We start from the raw sequence: 21932 nt of genomic DNA on the forward strand, positions 1-21932 counted from the left end.
GGTAGGTGATAAGGATCAAAGCAATGAAGGTCTTGTTTTTTTTTGTTTTTTTTTTTCTTCTGCAAATTTTCAGCCAAAAGCTGGCGTCAGGCAGCTCAGCAACCCAGTCTGGTGTCCCTGAAGTTATCGCTGTGACCTTCTTCCTTTTGAGATGCAGAATCCTACAAGGAAGTGTAGGAGGAGAAGGATGCCAGGTGCAGAGTATAATTCATACGGAATCAGAAAGTAATTAGCTTTGTGAAGGGCAAGTCTAGCTACAGGTGTGAGTAGTAACAGCTAAAGAATAACTGAGATTGCTTAACTCTTTCAGGCCTGTTTGGCTGGTATGTGCCTAAGGCCATTTACTCATGTCTATTTTTTTATCTGTTTATTTTTATTTTTTGCTGCAAAAAAGGTGGGGCCTCAGATCTGCAGGGAACAGAGCACAGCCCTCAGTGCTGGTCCAGAGCCTCCCCTGCCACACTGCAGGGCATGTCGTGCTGGCCAGCAGGGGAGGTTCAGGCCCCCGAGGGTGAACAGGGTTACAGAGGGGCTACTAGGGGCTGAGTTACTAGACAGGAGCCTGCAGGGCCCATTCCTGGGGCAGAATGGGGGCCTTAAACTCAAGATCAAGATAAGAAACTGGTATTAATGTGTCAGTGCATCCAAGGAGACCCCGAGATGGGTTGGATGTGGACTTAGGATGTTTCGCTCTTCCCTGGGGCCACCGGGAGCCTCAGGCCTGAAGTTCGATTGACATCTGGTTCACTGGTATTCTCCCGTGCTTGGCCTCAATCTGCTAGGTCATTTCGTCTGTCTTACTGCTTTGTACTTTGTCAACTCTTCTCAGATTGTACACATGCTGGGGGATAAACTCTTGCTGCTCCCCCCTGCCCCCACCTGCCTCCCCCCAACACTCCCCGGGCCCTGCCTTCCAGGCTGAGCACTGCCAGGGCCCTGAGTTTGGTGTGACTGGCTTGGTTTCTGGAATACGCTGCATCATTCAGGACTCACATTGCTGGGGTCTTAGGTCATCGGCCCCCAGTCTCAGGGATGAGCAGAAGTGTCCCCAGACTCTTCCTCCCTGTGAAAACCTCTAGAAGGTGTGGGAGGCTCTGAGACGCTGTGACTTCAGAAGGCAAATGAGCCAGTACCCGGCGGGCGGGGCAGAGATGCTGCCAATTAGGGGGCTGGCCGGCTGGGACCACTTCCCTGGACTGCATGAGAAATACCTGCGCCCGAGGCCCCACAGCACAAGCCCAAGAGATGCCCGGGAGTCAGTGCTGCCTGGGGGCTGAGGGCTGGTGGGGACTGGGGCAGCTCAGTCCCAGTTCTCTTGTGAAGACCGTGTTGGAGGAGAGAACATAGAAGCGAAGTGACTTCAGGATTAGAAGATCAGGACTGAGAACCAGCATGGATCCCGAGACCATTCGAGGTGGTTCCAGTTGTAACTCGAAGGGGAACAAACAGGCTGGTGTTTTGCTCTGGGGCCAGCCCTGAGACAGACTGGGCAGCTGCGGAGATTTCTATAAACAGCAACCCCCATGCCGTCCCGCCAGCGGCATCTCTGTGGCCCCTATGACAACCACCCGAAGCCATGGCGCCCTGCTCTGCGGCCCCTGCCCACCGGCCCTGCCCTAATCACAGGGTTGCCACAGCCACATCCTTCCCGCCTGCCCACGCTCACGCCCGGTCCCGCTGTCTGTCACTGCCGAGCACCTTCCGAGCCTCCCGGAACCCCAAGGCAAGGCGAGGAGTCAGCCACACCTGCCCACCCGGTGAGAGAGCAGCGGAGGTGCCAGGCAGTGACTGGCAAAGCCAGCCTCAAGGTGGACACAAGGGACCCCACCCTCCCTGCACTGGCCGAGCCCAACTTCCACACAAATGGTGGGGCCACACCTGCCCTGCATGCCGTCTCTGGCACGTTGTGGCCACTTCTGCTTCTGTGATCTTCTGCCATTTTCTCCTGCGCGGGGCAGGTGAGGTAACTCGCAGCTGGCTCAGACCCCGTCCCACTGGGTCAGCTCCTGACCTGATGTTTCAGCTTCTGCTCTCACGGAGGCTCAGCCATGCTCAGGCCTGGCCCTGGCGGCCGGCTCGCCAGGAGAGATGGAGCGGCAACCCCTTCTTTCCAGCAGTGAGACCAACGCTCATGTTTTTTGATTCAGACTAAACACTTATTAGGAAATAAATCACTCAGCAGAGGACGTGCCAGGAACGTCCTCTTCTCCCTGGAACACACCACATCTGCTCTCAGGACCGTCCCGTAGGACGGAGATGCCCACGTGGCCCCAGGTGAGCGCTTCTGGAGGTCACCGGCATGGGCTACGCACCTTCTCTTATTTTAAAAGAAGGACAGTCTTTTTTTTTTTTTTTTGCCACGCAGAGTGACTTGTGGGATCTTAGTTCCCCGACCAGGGATTGAACCCATGCCCTCAGCAGTGAAAGTGCAGAATCCTAACCACTGGACCACCAGGGAATTTCTGAAAAGAAGGACATTCTTGCTTTTGCCCAAATATCTTTATTCCTTTGTCCAAGTACCTCTGTGATGATTATGAACAGGATTAAGTAGCAAAGAATGTCAATTAAAACCAATACCTTACTTATTTCCAAAGCACTTCAACCACAACTAAACCATCAGACCCCCCCTCCTTAGATGTAGTGAGTGGCCACGTGGGCTGTGGAATACCCGAGAACGTCTGCCCATCCTCACACTGAGGGTAAGGCGTCATTCAGATAACATGAAGGTTACAGAACAAAGTGAGGCCTGCACGGGGCTTTCCTGTCGGAATTTGCATCTCAACCTGAGACTAGAGCAACAAACCTTTGAAAAGCCAAGACAGGAGAAGCCAGAGGACAACTTGGAATGGGAGGGGGTAGCTTTTCCTGCACAGGACTGAGGCCGGCTGGTCCAGCCTAGAGACAGTGTCCCCAAAGCATCGCCAACCCTAAGGTCAGCCCTGCCCACCACCCAGAGCATGGCCTTCATCCTTCCCAGATCTGCCCAAAGTCCTTTAAAAACAGGAACCACGACAGGCCATCATGTGGGTGGTGGCCCCGCCTTTCTGGAAACTGCAAACATGACCCAGAAGGGAGCAGATCCCAAGCCACTGTCTGCACGTGGAAACTCGGCCCCTACAGCCCTGAGACATGCATATCATCACCACGGTGTAGGAGGGTCACCCGGCAAACCAAGGGGCGGACCCAGGGGTCCTGGCTTCCAGACCCTCATGGAGCCTCCTCAGATGCCACGCAAATGGCTCATCCCAGGGTCCAGGAATGCTGCCCCTTTCTGTATGAGCCCAAGCAGCCCTGTGACTGCAGAGTGTGGGGAACGCGTGGGGCTGCGGTGGCCGTGTTCACATGTCCATGCTGGGTGGGCGAAAGGGAAAGTGTTGAGGCTCCTCCTGGGTCAGGGTGGCCGGGAGAGTCCTGCTCCAAGAGCCGTTTCTGGGGATCCCTTTGCACTCACAGCGGGTGATCGGCTGTTCTCCCAGAAGATGCCCAAACCCCAGGCCAGTTGCTTTGTGGGGCGGCCCTGGCACCTTGCCCGACCCTGGCAGAAGCCAAATGATGGACGTGCCGCCCTTATCCTGGGGCCGTGCTACCCAGGCTTCCCCCATGGCCAGTTTATTTACTATTCCTGGCTCCCCTGACTGTTACTTTTATGTAAAAGGCATGGACAGCTCCAGGACGAGAAGAGGGTTGCTAAGACCTGAACCTGAGCAGACGAAGGCCCCAGGCGAGCTGCGGATGGCCACGCTGGGAACACCCTCGGACCTTGTGTCAGGGACCCTGGCTGGCGATGGGGCAGAGCCCAGTCTGGCATGGACATGGTGCCAGGGTGACTCTCAGTGGCCAGCAGTGTTGGGGGCTCTGCCCAGAGCCGCCAGAACATCAGATGTTCGCCTCCACCCAGTATCCAGCAGTATCAGCCCTCCCAGCCCTCCAGCTGCTGCTCCCAGAGCTGCCTGCCCCCGGAACCTTCTCCAAGGTGCCATAATGCTGATTCTGCTTCCCCGAGTGGAGGCTGCTAGCCCCACTCAGCTTCATCCACACTTAAGTCGGTCTCCAGTGGCCGGGTAATGATCCTCTGTCTGCTGACAAACGGGGATTCCACCCCAGGCACAGGATCCCTTCCTGAGAAAAGGAGGGCATGGTGGCCCTGCCAGCTCCCGGGCCCCACATCAGCATAGCAGAGCCAACGCTGATGCTTGTGAGCAGAAACTGGTTCCCCCCATTTACTCACAGTTGAAAAATGATCAAATGTTAGCAAATCAAAATTCAGGATGATTCGTAAGGCACCTTGTTCAGTGGAAATGGGCTGAGCAAGAGGGAAGGGGTGTGTGTCCAGCGTGGCTGCTTCCCTGCAGGGCTGCTGGACAGGCCTCCCAGGGCTATGTGAACGTTGGGTCCGCAATGCCATGGTCGGGGTCGCAGGTGAAGGCGATGGTGATGGCGTAGCGGGTGCCCCAGTGAACCTTCTCCACCCGGTGCAGGTTCTCGGACCCCGAGGTGAAGAAGGACACCCGACCTGGGAGAGAGGAGAGCAGAGCATGACTTCAAGGCCACACACGTGGCCGGGCCTCAGAGGACCTGTGTTTAGGCCAACGCAGCAACACGACCAACCGGGCAGGCTGGAGAAACAGCTGATGCAGGAAGGCAGGGGCTGGAGACAAACCAGCAGGAGAGCCCTCGCACAGGACGAAGGGCACCGCAGCACCCGGCCCAGCCTCCGCGGGCTCTTTGTGGGGCAACCTGGGCTTGGGGTGAGGCCCTGCTGCCACCCCCAGGGGCCTCTATGAGCCATGTGACCTCCTCGGGCCCACCCTATGATCTTTTTTTTTTTTTTTTTTTTTTTTTGCTGTACGCGGGCCTCTCACTGTTGTGGCCTCTCCCGTTGCGGAGCACAGGCTCCGGACGCGCAGGCTCAGCGGCCATGGCTCACGGGCCCAGCCGCTCCGCGGCATGTGGGATCTTCCCGGACCGGGGCACGAACCCGTGTCCCCTGCATCGGCAGGCGGACTCTCAACCACTGCGCCACCAGGGAAGCCCATATGATCTTATTTCTAATCACACATGGAACAAAACCAAACCCTGGAAGGTGGTGACAATGTTTTAGCAAAGGATCAGGAAAGACAGGTCGTCGAGACAAACACCCAGTGCCTGTAGCTCCCTCCAGGGCAGCTGAAGACAGGACTCGGGAGGTGGCTTCCGAGCGTCCTGGAGCGGGGGTCCTCCACCCACCTGTGTTCAGAGAACCTCGTGTTTGTGTGCTTCCATATTTAACTGGCCTCATACACCCACCGTAGGTTTTTTTTTTGTGTGTGTGTGGTACGTGGGCCTCTCACTGTTGTGGCCTCTCCCTTTGTGGAGCACAGGCTCCGGATGCGCAGGCTCAGCGGCCATGGCTCACGGGCCCAGCTGCTCCGCGGCATGTGGTATCTTCCCGGACCAGGGCACGAACCCGCGTCCCCGGACTCTCAACCACTGCGCCACCAGGGAAGCCCCCACCATAGATTTTTTAGGACAAACGAGTTGACCGTTACAGAATTGTGGGGGAGGAGCCCCGGGATCCTGTAGGCGCCGCGTCGCCGCCACACGGCCCTGCCCCAAATGTCCCATGACAACTTCATTTCTCTTCAAAAGGTCACTGCCAGGAACTCGACTGCTAAATCTTTGAGAGAGGAGAAGAGTCTACCCCAGAGTCTGCTGCTTTCTGGTTTTAAACAGAGAACCGTGCTCTGCCCGGAAACAAAGGAGCAAAAGAAATCGTGTGACACACGGAAACCTCTGCATGGGGGCCTGGGGACACCAGGAACTCAGACCCTCCTCTGGACCAGCCAGGCCGCCCCTGACCTGAAGGAAACACTCTCTCCCAGAGCAATCTGGAGTCACGCCACTTTCTGAGGCTCACGCTGCTGAAGGACGTTTTGTCCTCAGTCTTTCCACTTTCAGTCACACCTGAGACCTCGGACACGTAGCCAGGCCGTCTGCCCATCCACGCCATCTGTGCACGCCCCCACCGCCACCCCGCTGCAGACAGTTATCAAATGTCGCCGACTTGCAGCAAGAGTGGGGGTCTCTGGGCGCCCCCACCCCCACCCCAGCATTTCTGCACACTTTGCAAACAGAGGCACCAAAAAACAGAGAAGAAAAGGACTGAGGAAAAGTGAAGCTCCTCGTGGCCTGTGGGACAATAGGAAACCGTCCACCATTCATGTTGGAGCCTCGAAGAGAGGAGAGGTTCATGCTGGGGCAGGAAAAGGCGATTTGAAGAAAAAATGACCAACATTTTCCCTAATGTGATGAAAACTTTGACTTTTAATCCAATAAGCTGAGCAGGATAAATACTCCAAGTGGGATAAATACAAACAACTCCACACTGAGGCACGTCATAGTCAAACTGATGAAACCAGAGATTAGAGAACATCCTGAGGTCGCAGAGCAAAGAGGCAGCTACTATGGGGCAGTGACAGCGGTGACAGCAACAGGGGAGCCAGAGGAACGGGACGATGCTTTTAAAGAAAAAGGAAAAAAAACCCACCAATCCAGAATTTCACATCCAGTGAAAATATGCTTTAGAAAAAAAGGTGAAGTAAGGACATTTTCAGAAAAACCATCACCAGCAGACCTGCACTCCGAGAAATGCTGAGGCGGAAGGGGACTGTACCTGTTGGAAACCTGGATGCACAGGAGGGGACGCAGTGGCTTGCAGGACTGCCTCATGGCTAACGGGAACGTTCTAAACCAACACAGGTGGACAGCCTCGTTGGTTTGAGCTGCCTGCTGCCAGGCGGAAGGGGACACAGCTACACACCCAGTAAGCAGGGTGACGCTATGGGGTCGGGTGAGCCACGGCAGCAGGTGAATGGTGCTGGCACAGTCGAGGTGCCCAGGCCAGAGCCAAATGGCCTGGCTCTGTCTCTGAGTCTCATCTGGGGCTGGGCCGGGGCCTGGGCTGCCCCTCAGGAAGCCCCTGGGGGATCCCCGCCCCTCCCCACCCCAAAACCTGGGGAGGAGAGGGGACGATTCCTCGCTCCACGCATGCTCACTGAGCAGCACTGAGTGTCCGAGCTGGGCTGGGGGCAGTGGGAGCTCTGGGACCACCAGGTCGGGGAGGCAGGTCCCTGTGCTCGGTGCGGTTTACCGACATTAGGTCAGGATCACTGCCTCGTGTTAAGCTTCGAGTCACTACAGGGGATGAAGCGGGGGCTGGCTCTGGGAACTCGCTCTGCAGTGACAGCAGTGACCGTGGCCACGCCCACCTCCTCCTCTGATGGATGTGCTCCATGGACACACTGGACACACCGTAAACGCAGCATCCCGGGAAAGGCCCCCCCGTGAGTCCTACCTGCTCTCGGCTCCACCGTCTTGTTGGCCCCCACCTCCATGAACACAAACCGCCCGCCACCGAAGTCATCCAGGTAGTCGGAGAGGTACAGCAGCGATGTGTAGTCGAAGGAGCCGTAGGTCACCTGCGTGCAGAGCGTTGAGGGCGTGTCACCGTCTGCTTGCGGGAGGACACGCTCCTCAGGAAGGGACAGACCGAGGCCTCGCGCTGCCTCCCAACTACAGAAAACCCTCTGCCGAGCACAGGCGCGCGGGCCCGCCTGGCTCCCGCACAGTCAGAGGCGCAGCCCACGCTAAGAAGCCCACACGCGTGACCCCCAGGGCCGCCACGCCACCCACCCACCCGCCAACAGGACCCTCCCGCGTCAGCACAGGGAGCAAAGGTGGTGCTTCCGCTCTGTCTCCAGATGTGGGCACTCCAAGCTTTCTTTTAAATTGTGGTAAAATACACAAACCATACAATTTACCGCTTTACCCATGGTTGAGTGCACAGCTCAGGGGCACTAAGCACACTCACACTGTTGTGCACCCACCCACGCCGACCATCGCCAGAACCCTTCATCCTCCCAAACTGAAACTCTGTTCCCATTAAACACTTAACTCCCCCCTCCACCACCACCCAGTGCCCACGCTACGCTGTCTGTCCTTTCCTGTCTGGCCCTCTTTGCGTGGACATTCTTTTGGAAGACGGCATGGGCGGTGGAAAGCAGGGGATGGGGGGTGAGATCTGTGCTCTGGGCTCACAGGAGCGTGGACCCTCTGGGCCTGGGTATAATGTAAACAGGAGGCACTATCATTTGTTTCCCAAGGACCCCTTGAAGTCCGGGAGGGGAGGTGGCCAGATAGTTGTCCCATCTGTGGATCTTCAGGACTTATTATAGGTAAGGGGTGCCATATGAAGAACTTGATTTCAATGTGAGATAGAGGAGTTTGTTGTCTGTAATATGTGAAGCAGGTGTTGTTTCCAAGGACATAAGAACTCACACAAATTAGCACCTACTTAATAGAGGGAATCAGTGAGATAGGCTATTTTTTTTTGCAGGCAAAGATAGTGACTTGCATGTACAAGGAATTTTAATCACATGATAACAGCTCCCAGTCTGAGGAATAATTCAATTAGCAAGACTGGGATAAGAGATAAGGAAGAATGAAAGAGTCCAAGGACAGCAGCCCAAAGTCATCCTATCAGTGCCCTATCACACAGCCCCAGGCTCCTGTTATCTGAGCTGCTGTGTTTAGGAATAGATTCTTAAATGATTTTACTGACACCTGTAGGCACCATGGGAGCAGTACACAGAAGCCCCAGATCAATATCCATAACACATTTGATCAAGGCTCAAAAAGTCCAAAAGCCCCGCTCCCCCTGCAACCAGCTAGGCCACCATCACCGTGACAGTGGTCATCTCCTGAGAGAGGGTGGGCTGACCAGGGGGGAGAGGCAGCAAGCCTGCCAAGGTGACTGAGTCCCCCTCACCTTCTCATGAACTCAGTACCACGCCATCTGTGGGACTGGACTTTCTACACAGATCTGAGCTCCCTCCACCTCCCCCACCAAGACCCCATTTACGGGCCCCTTATCCAGCATCAGGGCACCAAGCAAACATCAAAGTGACCTAAACCTGAGAACAGCCCAGGGCACTGCTTCTGAATCGCTTCAGCAGTGAACCTCATGTCCACTACCTGCATAAAACATAAAAGAGACCCGGGGGTGGGGGTTGTCCAGGAGCCTGACCCTCTCCTACCCACCCAGCTCAGATTCTGCAAAGGAACCACCCCAAACCCACGTGAACACAGTGATCTGGGAAGGAGGTGGGTAATGGCGGGTGACGGGGATGGCAGAGGCCAGCAGGGCCTGAGCTGTCCTGAGCTAGAGGCTGGAGAGCTTCAAGGCAAGGAGCAGATGCATGGGGTCCCCTCGTGTGAGTATGTCTTTTTGCTGTGTCCATGCGTGAGTGACCCCTTGGCTGTGATAGCCACCCTGGTCCTGTAGACCCTGTCCCGAGGTCTCCTGGCTCTGAGATGTCTGAGGCTACCCCACTTGTCACTGTTGACTCATTTTCTCTGCCTGAAGAATTTTTTCCTTATCTTTCTTCCTTTGAAGCTGGATCACTGAACCAGGCTACATTCAGTGTTGTCTTTCCTGAACCCACACTTCCCAGTACATGGAGGGCTGCTCTTCCTTCGTTGCAGGGAAATTCTCCGGACTCCGTCCCACGCGTGAGGCTCCTTGCTGTGTGAACCTGTCTGTCCTCCACACACGTCGTCTTTGCCCTCAACCCCATAAAACCCTGTTTTTCCCTCTGCAATATCTACGATGATCTTATACTGAAGGTCTCGGTCCTGGTCCCCTAATGAAATAATGCACCTGGGCAATGGTTATCAATGGGTCAATGGCTGCTAGAGCCATGAAGTGAGGGTGGACAGGAAGCTTGATCGTGGATGGATCAGTCCGAACCCACTGATCAACCTTAAGCCCGTGGGAAGAGAACAAGCAGACACTGTACGCCCCCTTAGGGTGAAGCCCACACTTCCAACCCGAGTTCCATCGAGCCGTCCGAGCTGCCCTGGCTCAGACAAGCCACTGGCCACATAAAGCTACTTCAATTTAAGTTAATTTAATTAAATACTGGGTTCCTCAATCTCACTAACCACATTTAAGTGCTGCCCTCCTCCACTGAGCTCAGACAGTCGAGATTAAATAAACACACGAATATCCGACTGAATTTCAGGCAGAAGCCCAGTCTGCGAGCTTCTGCTCAAACCCTCTGCTTATTTTTCACTTCGCTTCCTTTGTTCCAGGGTCAAGCGACACAGAGATTTATCTGGGTCACCTGAGCACACCCGCGGCTGGGGTGACCGCCAATAGCCCTCAGACGTTTCCGCGGCCAACTATCCCCTGGCACCATGCTGCGCGTGCTGGCTGAGTGGAGCAGGGCAGTGGCTGCAATGCAGGCGGGAGAGGGCTTCAGTTGTGGCTGATCAGGACCACTGATTGATTAGGTGCCACTGTGTCTAGGGAACAACAAGAGATCAAGAAAGGGGAATCTGCAGAATCTGGAGTGGTCGAGAGATCTTCCCAAGAAACGGTGAAAAGTGGGGAGAAGGGGGCCTCCTGGGCAGGGTGCGGGACGCAGGCCCGAGGGGAGACCACACGACAGAAAGGCCAGATCAAGGCCGGGTCAGGTTACATCCGACGATAAGCTCACAGCTCAGGTGCAGACAGCTCTGCATGTGGGAACAAGTAGCAAAGGATGGTCCCCGTCAGGCCCTCACTGTTCTGTAATGTGCTTTTCAGTCTTCTCTCACCTCATCACACAAGAAACAAATCTTATCTCCTCGACCGCATCAGTGAGAGAGGAAACTTCTAAAACCCTGACCACGTGAACAGACAGCACCCAGCTTGGGCCGTGGTGGACAAGCCCCAGGTTCGCTCACCTTGTCCACGTGCGCGTGCCAGTACTCGTCATGAGCCGTGCGGGCCGCCGTGCTGTTGATGCGGGAGAAGAAGGTGGGCTTCGTCAGGTGCAGCAAGGACGCGCTGATGCCAAATGCCTGGGCGATTGCCAGCTGGACCTTCTGCCGCAGGTCCCTGCCGAGAGGGCACAGGTGTCAGCCACACAGGAAAGAATTCTCCCCGGGCCCATAGGGCCTGCACCGTGTGACACTGAAATGGAGCAGGACCCTCCGGTCCTTGCCCCCAACCCCCATGTTCTCAGTCTGCCTTTTGTCTGTGGAAACACTTTAGCCAAAGAATAAGTTTAATCAGAGAAGTGAGAAAATGCAGAAACAAAGGAAAATAGTCAAATGAGACCAGATAATAATAGTTTAGTCATTAAGCATAGTCAAGGGCCTTTAGTTCCTCCTTAAGGGCTATAGATAATATTCTGAGCCATATCCCGTGAGCTGTTTTGCAGCTACTGAAGCCCCCACCAGGGGGAGGAGGATGACTACATGATGACCAAATTGAAGCCATGACATGAGCTCCTCCACTTCACACAATTCCGAGAACTGACCTCAGAGACATGGGAACAAACCCTGGAACTAAAGATTAACTGTACTTAAAACAACCAAGGTGATGCTGATCAGACCACATTACTGGTTTCAAGCTGAGTGTCAGAACTGACTATGCTGTTCTGCTCCCTCTCTCTGCCTATATAACCCTGAAACTCCCCTTTAAAAGTCCCTGTCCCCTGAGCAGCAATTGGGAGTTGGTTCTCGGACAGGAGTCCACCCTCTCCCCCGGTTGCTGGCCTCTGAAATAAAGCAACCTTTCCTTCCCCACGAACACTTGTCTCTCAAGAATTGGTTTTCAAGGAGTGAGCAGCCAGACCTGGGTTTGGTAACACTACAGAAAGACAAGGGCTGGCTAAGGTGAAAGGTGAAGAGATGCACACACAGGTCCGCACACGTGGGACAGGGTATCACGTGCACACCCAGGAACCTGAAGGTCAGTTCTCTGCAGGACTGACCCCCAGCACTCCCAGCCCCGCCGCCACCTTCCCCCCTCCTGACCTGGGCGTTCATTCCCTCACCGGTACAACTGGAAGTCCTCTTCTGAGAAGATAGTTTGTATTTTATCCCCAAAGTATCTGTGAAAAAATGAGTATTAACAAATGTGATGTTTTATTAATGTTTCCTTATTTCCTTTCAATTCAGCCTTTCCTCCAGTTAACCAGCGAAAACCAGCTGGTCCTTATTATCTTGGAGCTGCTCCTTCTACAATGATAACTGTGTGGTAAAAGGGAGGAGGGTGGGAGGGAGGTACCTGGCAGGTGGGGTGACATTTATCAAGGTTGGGGGAATCTCTTGCTTCTCCTGGCCCTCGGGGAGGATCAAAGCCTCTCAGGAGGCAGCTCTCAGGAGCCTGGCCTGCCACTCACCTCTCCCACCTCTCCCTCCAACCCCACCCCTTGGTCCATTCCTAACTAAGCTGTTCCCCTGAAGCTAGCTGGCAAGGATCCTGCCCTTTGGAAGAGCTGCATCTTCCAGTCCTCATCTGGCCTCGGCCCGATGGCAAACGTCATAGTTTACCCAAGACTTGAAGCCGCTCTGATCCATAAACGCAAGCCTCACTCAGATGTCTCCAGCTAAGAAACGAGCAGAGACCCCACCCCCACCCCCAACCCTGGGGTTCTCACCTGTACAGGTTCACAAAGTGCTTCCCGACAGACAAGGCCCCCGAGTGCAGGTCCAGGATAGACGCCTGGAAAAGACATTGGCAGGGTGGCGTGAGGGCTGCCTGGCAGGCGACCGAGCTCTAAAAGCCACCAACGTTAAACACGTGTTTCCGAGACCCATCTTTGCACACCCGGGTCAGGGCGACGATGCACACGGGCTGGGTTTCAAGACATTTGGACAAAGGTGTGTGACAGCGGATATTTCTCTCCTGCCCTAAGAACGAAGACTCTCTGGTCTAAAATTCTGAAAACAGTCCACAGATACAGTTCCTCCATGGGTCTAAGAACAAGCCCTTCCCCCAGCTTTGCTGTGGTATAAGCAACACACAACGACCGGCTCCTGTTTAAAGTGTTCAGTTTGGTACGTTTTGTTGTTGTTGTTGTTGTTGTTGTTTTTGCGGTATCTGGGCCTCTCACTGTTGTGGCCTCTCCCGCTGCGGAGCACAGGCTCCGGATGCGCAGGCTCAGCGGCCATGGCTCACGGGCCCAGCCACTCCACAGCATGTGGGATCTTCCCAGACCGGGGCACGAACCCGTGTCCCCTGCATCAGCAGGCGGACTCTCAACTACTGCGCCACCAGGGAAGCCCCAGTTTGGTAAGTTTTGATGCTGGCATGCACCAGCGAAACCACCATCACTACCAGGATAGGACACACATCCATCACCCCAAATTTCCTTGCACCCTTTGCAACCCCTCCCTCCTGCCCCTCCCCAGGTGCTTTCTGCCACAGCAGCTGGTTACTTTCTAGAACCTGAGGCCCTGGAGTCACGAAGGTGCACTAGCTCTTGGCCTGGCTCCTTTCACTCAGCATTGCCTCCCTGTGACTCCCTCCAGTCGGTGCAGGTACCTGCCGCCCACTGTCTCCTGGCCAAGGGGCACCCATCGTTTGGGTAGGAGTCACTTGTTGGTCCATTCACCTGGAGATGGACACGTGGGCTGTTTCCAGCTTAGGGCTGTTGTAAATGAAGTGGCTGTGACACTGGGACAGCATTTCATCATGGGAGATGCTCTCTTTCTCCTGGGTAAATGCCCAGGAGCGGAATCGCTGGGTCATAACTCTTTAATGAACAGCCAGTGTTTTCCACCCCTGCCCACCCTGCCTCCAGGGGGCCTTCCCACGTCTTGAGAGCTGAGTGTGCGCCAGCATGGACCACCTCTACCCTGTCCGGGTGTCTTTTCTCATGGATGCAGCGATCAGCCCAGGGGTTTGTTTGAACACAATTTGGGCTTTAAAAATGTTAACTGCACTTAAAGGTATCAAACCTGGATGATTCATTGCAAGACAACTTCCCGAGTAAATGCTGAGCACAGAGTAAAAGATGAGTCCACGCACAAATAGGTTTTTAATAAATATTCCCCCTGAACTGAACCAAAATAAAAGGAGAAGCTTAATTTTCAGAACTCAAGAGGAAAGAGTCTGCAGAATAAAAGACTCATGAAGATAATCACCAAACTATGCAGAGGAGAGTGGATCTTCCTACGGGCCCACATGCCAGGCAAGGAGATCCCCATTTGGGACCACAGGAGAACTCCGGCCAACGTAAGGTGCTCGCGGGGGTGGACTCCTAAGCCTGCCCAGGAAGCGGATGAGGTGCAGAGCTGCATCGGCCTGGCTGAGCTCCCCATGGTTGCTGTAAATAATAGGCTTAAAACAGCAGAAATTCATCCTCTCAAGCTCTGGAGGCCAGAAGGCCGAGATCACGGTGTCGACAGGGCCCCGCTCCTTCCAAAGGCGCCAGGGGAGGATCCTTCCTTGAATCTTTGGACTTCTGGTGGTCCCAGGGGTCCCTTGGTTTGTGCCACATCACTCCACCTCTGCCTCCATCTTCACACGGCCTCCTCTTCAATCTCAAATCTCCCTCTGCCTTCCTCTTACAGGGACTCTTGTCCTTGGATTTAGGGTCCATCCTGATAATCCAGGAAGATCTCATCTTGAGACACGTAACTTAATGACATCTGCAAAGACCCTTTTCCCAGGTAAGGTTCCATTTACAGTTCCGGGTGGATGCATCTTTCAGGGGCCACTGTGAGACCCCCTGCAATCTCACCTGGCGGATGACAGTCCCCACGCAGCATCCATGGGAGCCTCCTCCACCTTGCGTGGTCCTCACTGTTTCCCACCAGCTCCTACCGTGTGTGCTGGCTCTCCCATTCCCAGGGCCATCACCCGCCTCAATGGGCCCCTGCTCGTCACCCACTCTGTTCACTCACTGCCTACGACCTCCCCCCATGGCCCCCAGCCAGGGTGCCTGACACAAAGATGTGATCCGAGGCAGCCCTCCTGTGAAGGGAGGGGACACTTCATTCCCAGGAGCAGGGCCTGCACACCCGGTGCCCTCGCCTTCCCCTCAGAGGGAGAGCAAAGTTAAAGGGGTAAAAAGAAAACCAAAGCAGGAACGGCACACAACTCACCCCTCCGTCCGATCCTCCCAGGGACAGCCCCTTCTCGGCTATGCTGTGGGGAAGACCGTCTTAAATCAGAATTCAGTTAACAGCATCATCTATGATACATCTAGACACATATCAATCAGCACGACTAACACAACGTTAACAGGCTGCTTAATGTTTATGACAAAATCACATGTTTGGGCCAAAGGACTTGACTTTCAAGCTAAGTGAGTAAATGTTAATATTTCGTCACCATCTCCTTAACCACATATGACATAGCTTGGGGACAAGTGGGCTTAGTTTCCATCTTTAGCTCAGAGACCTGGTGCTGAGTTGAATGGGTTCCTCTGGACTGGAAGGTCCCTCTCCTGTCATCACAGACTGGGGGGCAGCCTTTGTAATCACCAGCTCAGGAGGCAGAGGCCACATGGTGGCCTGTGCTGGAGCTCACAGGACCACCCACGTCACCAAAGGTGCAGGAGCTTCTGGTGCCTTTGACAGATGCTTCATGGTCGCCCGGGAAACTGACTGGGGGCTGGATCCATCCCTCACACCAGGGACCCTCCCCACCCAACCAGCCTCTACAATGTTATCTAGAAACAGGAGAATCTCCCCTCAAGACACAGCTCGGCATGTGGACCAGACGCTGCTCCACTGGGCACATGCTTGTGTCTGAACTCCCTGTTGGAAAATCAGAGCTTCAAGATCTTGTTTTTAAAAGACAATAAGGAAAAATCCAGTGCCAACTACTTCTGAGTAAGACCTCCTGCCCTGTCATGAGTCACGGCTAGGAGGCAGAAGGGCTATTCCAACCAGTTTTGGAGAGGAGACGGAACTAGTCTAGTGACCGCCTGGGGCTGCTGGGTGAACACACTGTCTCTACACAGGCACCTGCTGGGCCCCTCAGTGGCTGACGGGAGAGCATCCCCCCAACCTCCCCACTGGGCCAGAACTGCTGCCCCTGGAGAGGGCCCAGGCCTCTGGAAGGTTCCATCAGCAACCACATCACTGATGACAACAGCCTCTCCTCCTGTAAATCAGAAAAGGCCCTCTTTGCCTTGGAAGTGCAAAGGGGAATTCTTAGGGAGTTCTAATGAATTTCTTTAAATCATCCTTTTAGTAGTAATTCTCTGTGCTTCACCCACAGCCCCCCTCTCCTGCTTGTTCAGGACAGAAACTCAGAGACACGTGTACCTGCGAATCCTCCGGGCTTCGTCCCTGGTGATAATGGCATCGCTGACGCCCCGGCCACACTTCCTCGGGGAGCAGCCTGGAGAGAGTCGAGCCGGGATGAGACGCCACCCCCGCTGAACCCCGACAAAAGAGCTGCCCGCTGCTGTCAAGGACTCACCTGTGGGCGGCCCTCCCCAGGGACAACAGAATTTTGTGGGATGGGGCCTTGCCTTCCATGGGATTAGGGGGCCAGGGTTGGCAAATAAAATATAGGCCACTCGGTCAGATGTGAATTTCAGAGAAGCAACGGTGACTTTCCAGTACAAGCAGACCCCCTGCGGCGCACACATCTCACTGGGAGGGGGTGGTCCTGGCAGCCCCACACCAGGCGGGTCACTCCTGAAGCAGCTGACACTCTGCCCACCCTTGAGAAAACAGCCCAGAGGCGGCATCCATGGTATTCTAGAACCATCACTGACTACAGATCCAGACCCGTTGGCTAGTGCCTCCTGGATGACCAAAGCTGTGCTTGCAACTGTAGTCACTGTCCTTCTGCAGGGCCTGGCAAAGCTGCCCCAAGGTGCTCACCACACACTCCACCCTGCCTCCTCCTGCCTCTGCACCCAGGACTGAGCTGCTTAGAGGGAGGAGGATGGGGGAGCTTGGATGGGGCTAGGGTCGGGTGCACAGGGCCAGGGTGGACACAGCCAGGGTCAGGGTGGACAGGACCAGGGTTAAAGTGGCCAGGGTTGCCATGGGTTGGGGTGGACAAGGCCAGGGTCAGGGTGGAAAGGGCCAGGGTCAGGTAGATGGGGCCAGGATGAGGGAGAGCACCAGAGATGGACAAGCTTAGCAAAGCCCCTGGTGTCCTGGCGCCAAGGGCAGGCTGGCTGCCTCGCACTGGGTGGGCCCTAGGATATGTCCTGGCCGATGAGATGGGGCCTTGGGACACTCTTAGGACACGCTGGGCTGACTGACCTTTAGCTTTCATCCTCCTTTCTCTCTTCCTGCCTGGAACGTGCCTGGAGGTGGAGCGATTGTCTTGGGACCATGTGAGCCACACGCTGAGTGGGAGAGCTGGGGCGCTCAGCCTGGGGTGCTTACAGGGAGCCAGGCTGGCCTGGGGTGCCTTTTTCTGGGTCTCATCATGTGGGAAAAATAAACTTCTACATGGGGGTCATTAGGGGAGGGGTGCCTCAGTTCCACGGAGCTAAATACAATCTATGAATATAGGTGTTTTTATTAAGACACAAAAATGCTTTTTATAAAGGTTGAAGGTAAAGGCAAAAACAACTATAACCAAAAGACGGCTTGGGGAGCGACATCATATCAACAAATACATTTTAACACAAAAGAATTGTGAGAGGCAAAAAGATTGATAACAGGAAGAGTTTCACCAGGAAGATGCAGGGGCAACAAAAGCACCAAGTGACATCGCCTCAAACACCTCTGGTGGCGAAGCGGCCACCAGACCCAGAGTCTCAGTGGAGACCCTGCCTCGCGGCTCCCGGTAACTGTGAACGGCGAGACACAAGTTCAAGAAGACGGTCTGCACTTGTGAGCGTGAACTAGGAAGCACGCAGAGCTCTGCAACAACCATTCAGAAACACACAATTTTCCAGGTACACGTGCAATGTTAACAAAGACATATTAGCCCAAAAGGAAAGTCGGTTCAGCGTCACAAGGTCTGTACCATACAGGTTACAGTCTCCAGCTACAGTGCAATTAGAGAGAACCCAAGCCCCATCGACCTTGAAATCTTAAAATCCAGCAGCGACACCATAGGCTCAATGTGAATGAGCATCAAGGGCATAATTTTGGTGAGAAAGTGAGTTGTGAGTGGCTGACGATGTCAGTGCACATACACGAGTGCACACGCTGCAAACACGCACACACACCACCCAGACACACAGGCCCAGGGCAGGCGGAGCCCCTGTCAGCTACAGGGGAGAGAGGGTCGAGAGGGAGGCGGAGTCCAGAGGCTTTAATGCACACTCCTCCTTTTTTGGTAAAATATATACAACCCCAAATTTACCATTTTAACCATTTTAAAGTGTACAGTTCAGAGGCGTTAACTACGATCACACTGTTGTACAACCATCCCCACCATCATCTCCAGAACATTCTCATCTTCCCAAATGAAAACCCATACCCGTCTCCACTAACTCCCCCTCCACCTCATTCCAACTGTTTTTAATGTTGATAAATTACTAAATGGGTAGGAAAAATACGTTCTCAAAAGCTGGGACTTTAGAGTGAAAAAGCTGACCAAGACAGAGAGAGCGTGCCCACAACAGAACCTATCCACTTTCCTGACCCCTGAGGGGAAAGGCAGCCCCCATTCCCTGGGCGGGTCTTTGCCTCCCTTCGTCTAAACCCCACTTGTGTGCATCACAATGGCGCCCCTTGGTGGAAGGATTTAGCAATATTTTCTTGGTTCAAGTCCAAAGCATGTCTCCGAAGAGAAAAATAAACTGAATTTTGTCTTTAAAACCCAGTCACTCTGGTTAGGTTTTTAAAACTGCTGCCCTCGAGCAGAGGAGGCAGGCGCTGGGATGGGGCACACGACATGGGGGAAGGGCCTCTGGTATCTACGTTCCCTGTTGCAACATTTTCTGCAGTAACAACACCCTAAGACAGAAAATGCCTTTTCTGGGTTCCACTTGCTCATTACTATCATCCCAATTCTGTTACATCCTTCCAGGCAAACCGCCTCTTCCATCAGATGGCACCCCCACAGTGTGGGGGACCTCAGTGAAACACTGGCCACGGCCTGGGCCGTGAGGCCTGGGCAGTGACCAGTGGGCCTGCCCCTGCACAGGCAGGGCCTGAAACACCCACACTTCCGGGTCCAGGTGTGGGCTAACCAACCGGGGGCGGGGGAGGGGGGGAGCGGGGGCGGGTGGTGAGGAAGGTCACCTGCCCAACGCCACCCCCACACTACTTTCAACCTGATTCCCATCAATTCATTGCAGCAAAAAAAGACGCATTTTGAACACACTGAATTCCACGTTCACATGCTGCTCTTTCCCGGATCACCTCAGCATCGCGTACCTTCAAACCTTCGGTGACTGTCATAGTCCTCGGAGCAGGGCACCTCGATGAACCTGCCTGGCAGGACCTCACTTCGATGAGCTAGGACCTCAGTGGTGCTGTCATCACCCCCCAGACGGCCCCAGAGCAGGAGCGCGACGAGCATGGTGCAGGCCCCCAGGACGGCAACCCTCAGCCACTTCTTCCACACATCCCGAGGCGCCCGGACACTCTTGGTGCTGAGAACAGAAAACAGCTGTGGTCACCCAAATGCACCTGCATGTGCTGAAAATGCAGACCACAATGACCAGAGACCACAATGACCAGAGACCACACCTACCCTTAGTTACAGCCTTAAACTGTTCCCACGCTTGCCGTTGTCAGAGCTACTCTCAATCAATCCAGAGGCACTCGCCAGCATGGGAGGATGTGGTGGGGAACGTGCCCCTCACCCCATATGACCAGACAGGGCTCACTTGCTCCCAAGGGCAACAAGATGAACTGCCTGTTGGTGTTCCTCCTAGCCTGGCCAGGCCCATGGAGAACCTGTCTGCGAGGTCCTGGCAGAGTCTGTGGCACCGATCACGTTGCCTGCATCCAAAAATGACTGCCACAACCCCATGCATGTGGTCCCAGTGCACGTGCGCACGTGTGCACACACACACACAATGTGAAGTAAGTTAAGCATGAGTCAAGCCCACTTCACTAAAACCACCAGCCAGCCACAAAGAGAATACAAGTACAAGAGAAATGATTCACCGGTAAGACACTTTCTGTACCACCCGGGTTAACTGTGGGATTCACACTGCCTGTGCAGAAGTTGTAGGCATGTCTGTGTGTGTGTGCACATGTGTGTCTATGTGTGTTTGGGTGGTATATAACCATGCATATGTGTGTCTGTGTACATGCACGTGTGTTTTCACGTGTGTAACTGAGCAGCCGTGCACTCTGTTATCTAAGAAAAGTGTGAAGGGCTTGAAGCACTGGCAGAAATGAGAAAAGAGATCCAGGCATCCTTTCAGGAGGTGCACCTCATGTCTTCAAGTATACGATTAAAAGCAGAGAGCCTGCCTTCTATTTTTTTTTTTTTTTTTGAGATATGCGGGCCTCTCACTGTTGTGGCCTCTCCCGTTGCAGAGCACAGGCTCTGGACGCGCAGGCTCAGCGGCCATGGCTCACGGGCCTAACTGCTCCGCAGCATGTGGGATCTTCCCGGACCGGGGCGTGAACCCGTGTCCCCTGCATCGGCAGGCGGACTCTCAACCACTGCGCCACCAGGGAAGCCCCTGCCTTCTATTTTTATATGTCTCTCCACACTTCAAATTGCTATATATATAACACACAAATTCTGATTAAATAAATCCCAAGGTGGGCACAGCTCAGTGAGACTAGGTTGGGTGAATATATGATCATTTTAAACAGGGAGCATAGTTGCCCAGAACACAAAGACCCCCACCCCCACTCCTAGAACTGCTGTCTAGCCTCCAGCCCACCTGGCCTCCTCCAATTAGACCAGGGTGGACACCTCACTCCGGTGGCCCCATCATTTCTCTTCCCCAATTCCAAATGGGGCAGGGAGACTGCCCGCCCATCTCAGCAGCAGGGGCTGGAACCCCAACTGCAGGTGCAAAACTGTGGGTGACACCTTCGCCTGGAACAGCCCGGCTGCTGAGACAGAAAGGGACACAGAGGAAGGTACAGAGACAAGAGGGGAAAAAACAGCTTCCTGGGCCAGATTCGGATGCAACACTCCCCTGGAGGTCTCCTCAAAATAAGCACCCCTGTTCAGGGTAAGCTCGCTCAAGCTGCACCCCTAGAATCTTGCCAAAACAGAAGGGGATTTGGAGCAAGGTCCATGGCCCATGGGGCAAGCACGACGACAAGGTAATTTATCCTGGAATGATTAAAATACACCCCTGGCTCTTAAAGATTTAGGCAGTTGGGTGAGAGAGGTCAGAGAAAATTCACGACGGTCTGCCCTCTCCTGGGCCGTCCCCCAGCCAGCCCCGATCCTCCTGGCGCGGGCCTCGCGGGATTCTTCAGGCCACGCCCTCCAGATACACCACACCCCTCTAGAGCCCGATTCGCCCAAGCATATACCACGCCCCTCGAGGCCACACCCACACTGCAGGGCCCGTCCCGGGAAAGGTCCCGCCCACACTGGGTCAGGCCTTTCCTGACCTGGCCACGCCCACAGACCCGCCACACCACGCCACGCCCCTCCAGACCAGGCCCCTCCCCCTCGACCAGGCCCCGCCCACGCCGCCGTCCGCGCGCTCCCGGCGCTGACCAGTACCTGCTCGGGCGCCGGCGCTCCGCTGCCCGGTTGCCCTCGGGCGCCTTGGGAGCGCCCCTCCTCTGAGGTGCCATTGGCCAGGCCGCCGTGGAGCCGGGTCAAACGCGGGATCCGCCGCGAGCCCGGGACGAGCGCCGCGAGAGTTAGCGCGAGACCAGCGCGGCCAGGGACGCGGAGCGACGCGTTCCGCCGTCGACCTCCGGTCTGGTGGCCAGGCCTGAGCAATCGGAGGCCGAGCGCCGAGCGGGGCGGAACGGGGACCTGCGCGCATCCGCGGCGCACCCGCCCTTGCCTGACCCCTCTCTTCCCCTGCCCTCCGCGGAACCCGAAGAGCCTCCAAGCCTTCGTCTGAAGTGTGTCCTCGCCCCACCGTGCGTGCTCTCCCGGCGTCTCCAAGCCCACCCCCCGGGGGTATCCAAGTCCTCCTCCCGTGGCTCTCCAAGCCCTTTCCCCGCCCGGGGTCTCCAAGCCCTCCTCCCAGGGACTCCGCACCCTCTTCTGTGGGGTTTGCACGCCCCTCTCCCCCGGCCCA

General features: G+C 55.2%; 1 protein-coding gene across 2 annotated transcripts; it reads right to left on the reverse strand.

The window, feature by feature from the left end:
• Positions 1 to 1765: 1765 nt before the first annotated feature.
• On the reverse strand, positions 1766 to 21529 carry OGFOD3 (2-oxoglutarate and iron dependent oxygenase domain containing 3). Of its 2 annotated transcripts, XR_014014034.1 has the most exons (10): positions 21401 to 21529; positions 19126 to 19343; positions 16093 to 16168; positions 14923 to 14965; positions 12471 to 12535; positions 11865 to 11921; positions 10768 to 10921; positions 7334 to 7457; positions 6653 to 6724; positions 4381 to 4513 (listed from the first exon to the last, which is right to left on the reverse strand). XR_014014034.1 is itself a non-coding variant. In XM_081219931.1 (9 exons), the coding sequence occupies exons 1-9, from the start codon at positions 21472 to 21474 to the stop codon at positions 4377 to 4379; spliced, it is 948 nt and encodes a 315-aa protein (XP_081076057.1). In that variant the 5' UTR covers positions 21475 to 21529; the 3' UTR covers positions 1766 to 4376. The 2 variants fall into 2 exon arrangements, 1 of the variants encoding a protein (XP_081076057.1); XM_081219931.1 differs by lacking the exon at positions 6653 to 6724 and having other exon boundaries at positions 1766 to 4513.
• Positions 21530 to 21932: the final 403 nt, after the last annotated feature.

Source organism: Mesoplodon bidens (genome assembly GCF_964165515.1).
Source record: "Mesoplodon bidens genome assembly, chromosome: 19".
NCBI classification, from domain to species: Eukaryota; Metazoa; Chordata; class Mammalia; order Artiodactyla; family Ziphiidae; genus Mesoplodon; species Mesoplodon bidens.

What these genes read in the sequence shown, in the direction of transcription:
- OGFOD3 (XM_081219931.1), bottom strand. Translation starts at nt 21,474, where the DNA reads ATGGCACCTCAGAGGAGGGGCGCTCCCAAGGCGCCCGAGGGCAACCGG. An exon ending in GAGGACTTCCAGTTGTACCG is followed by an intron (nt 10,922 to 11,864) that starts GTGAGGGAATGA and finishes CCCTCTCGGCAG; the next exon opens with GGACCTGCGGCAGAAGGTCC. An exon ending in GGCACGCGCACGTGGACAAG is followed by an intron (nt 7,458 to 10,767) that starts GTGAGCGAACCT and finishes CTCTGCACGCAG; the next exon opens with GTGACCTACGGCTCCTTCGA.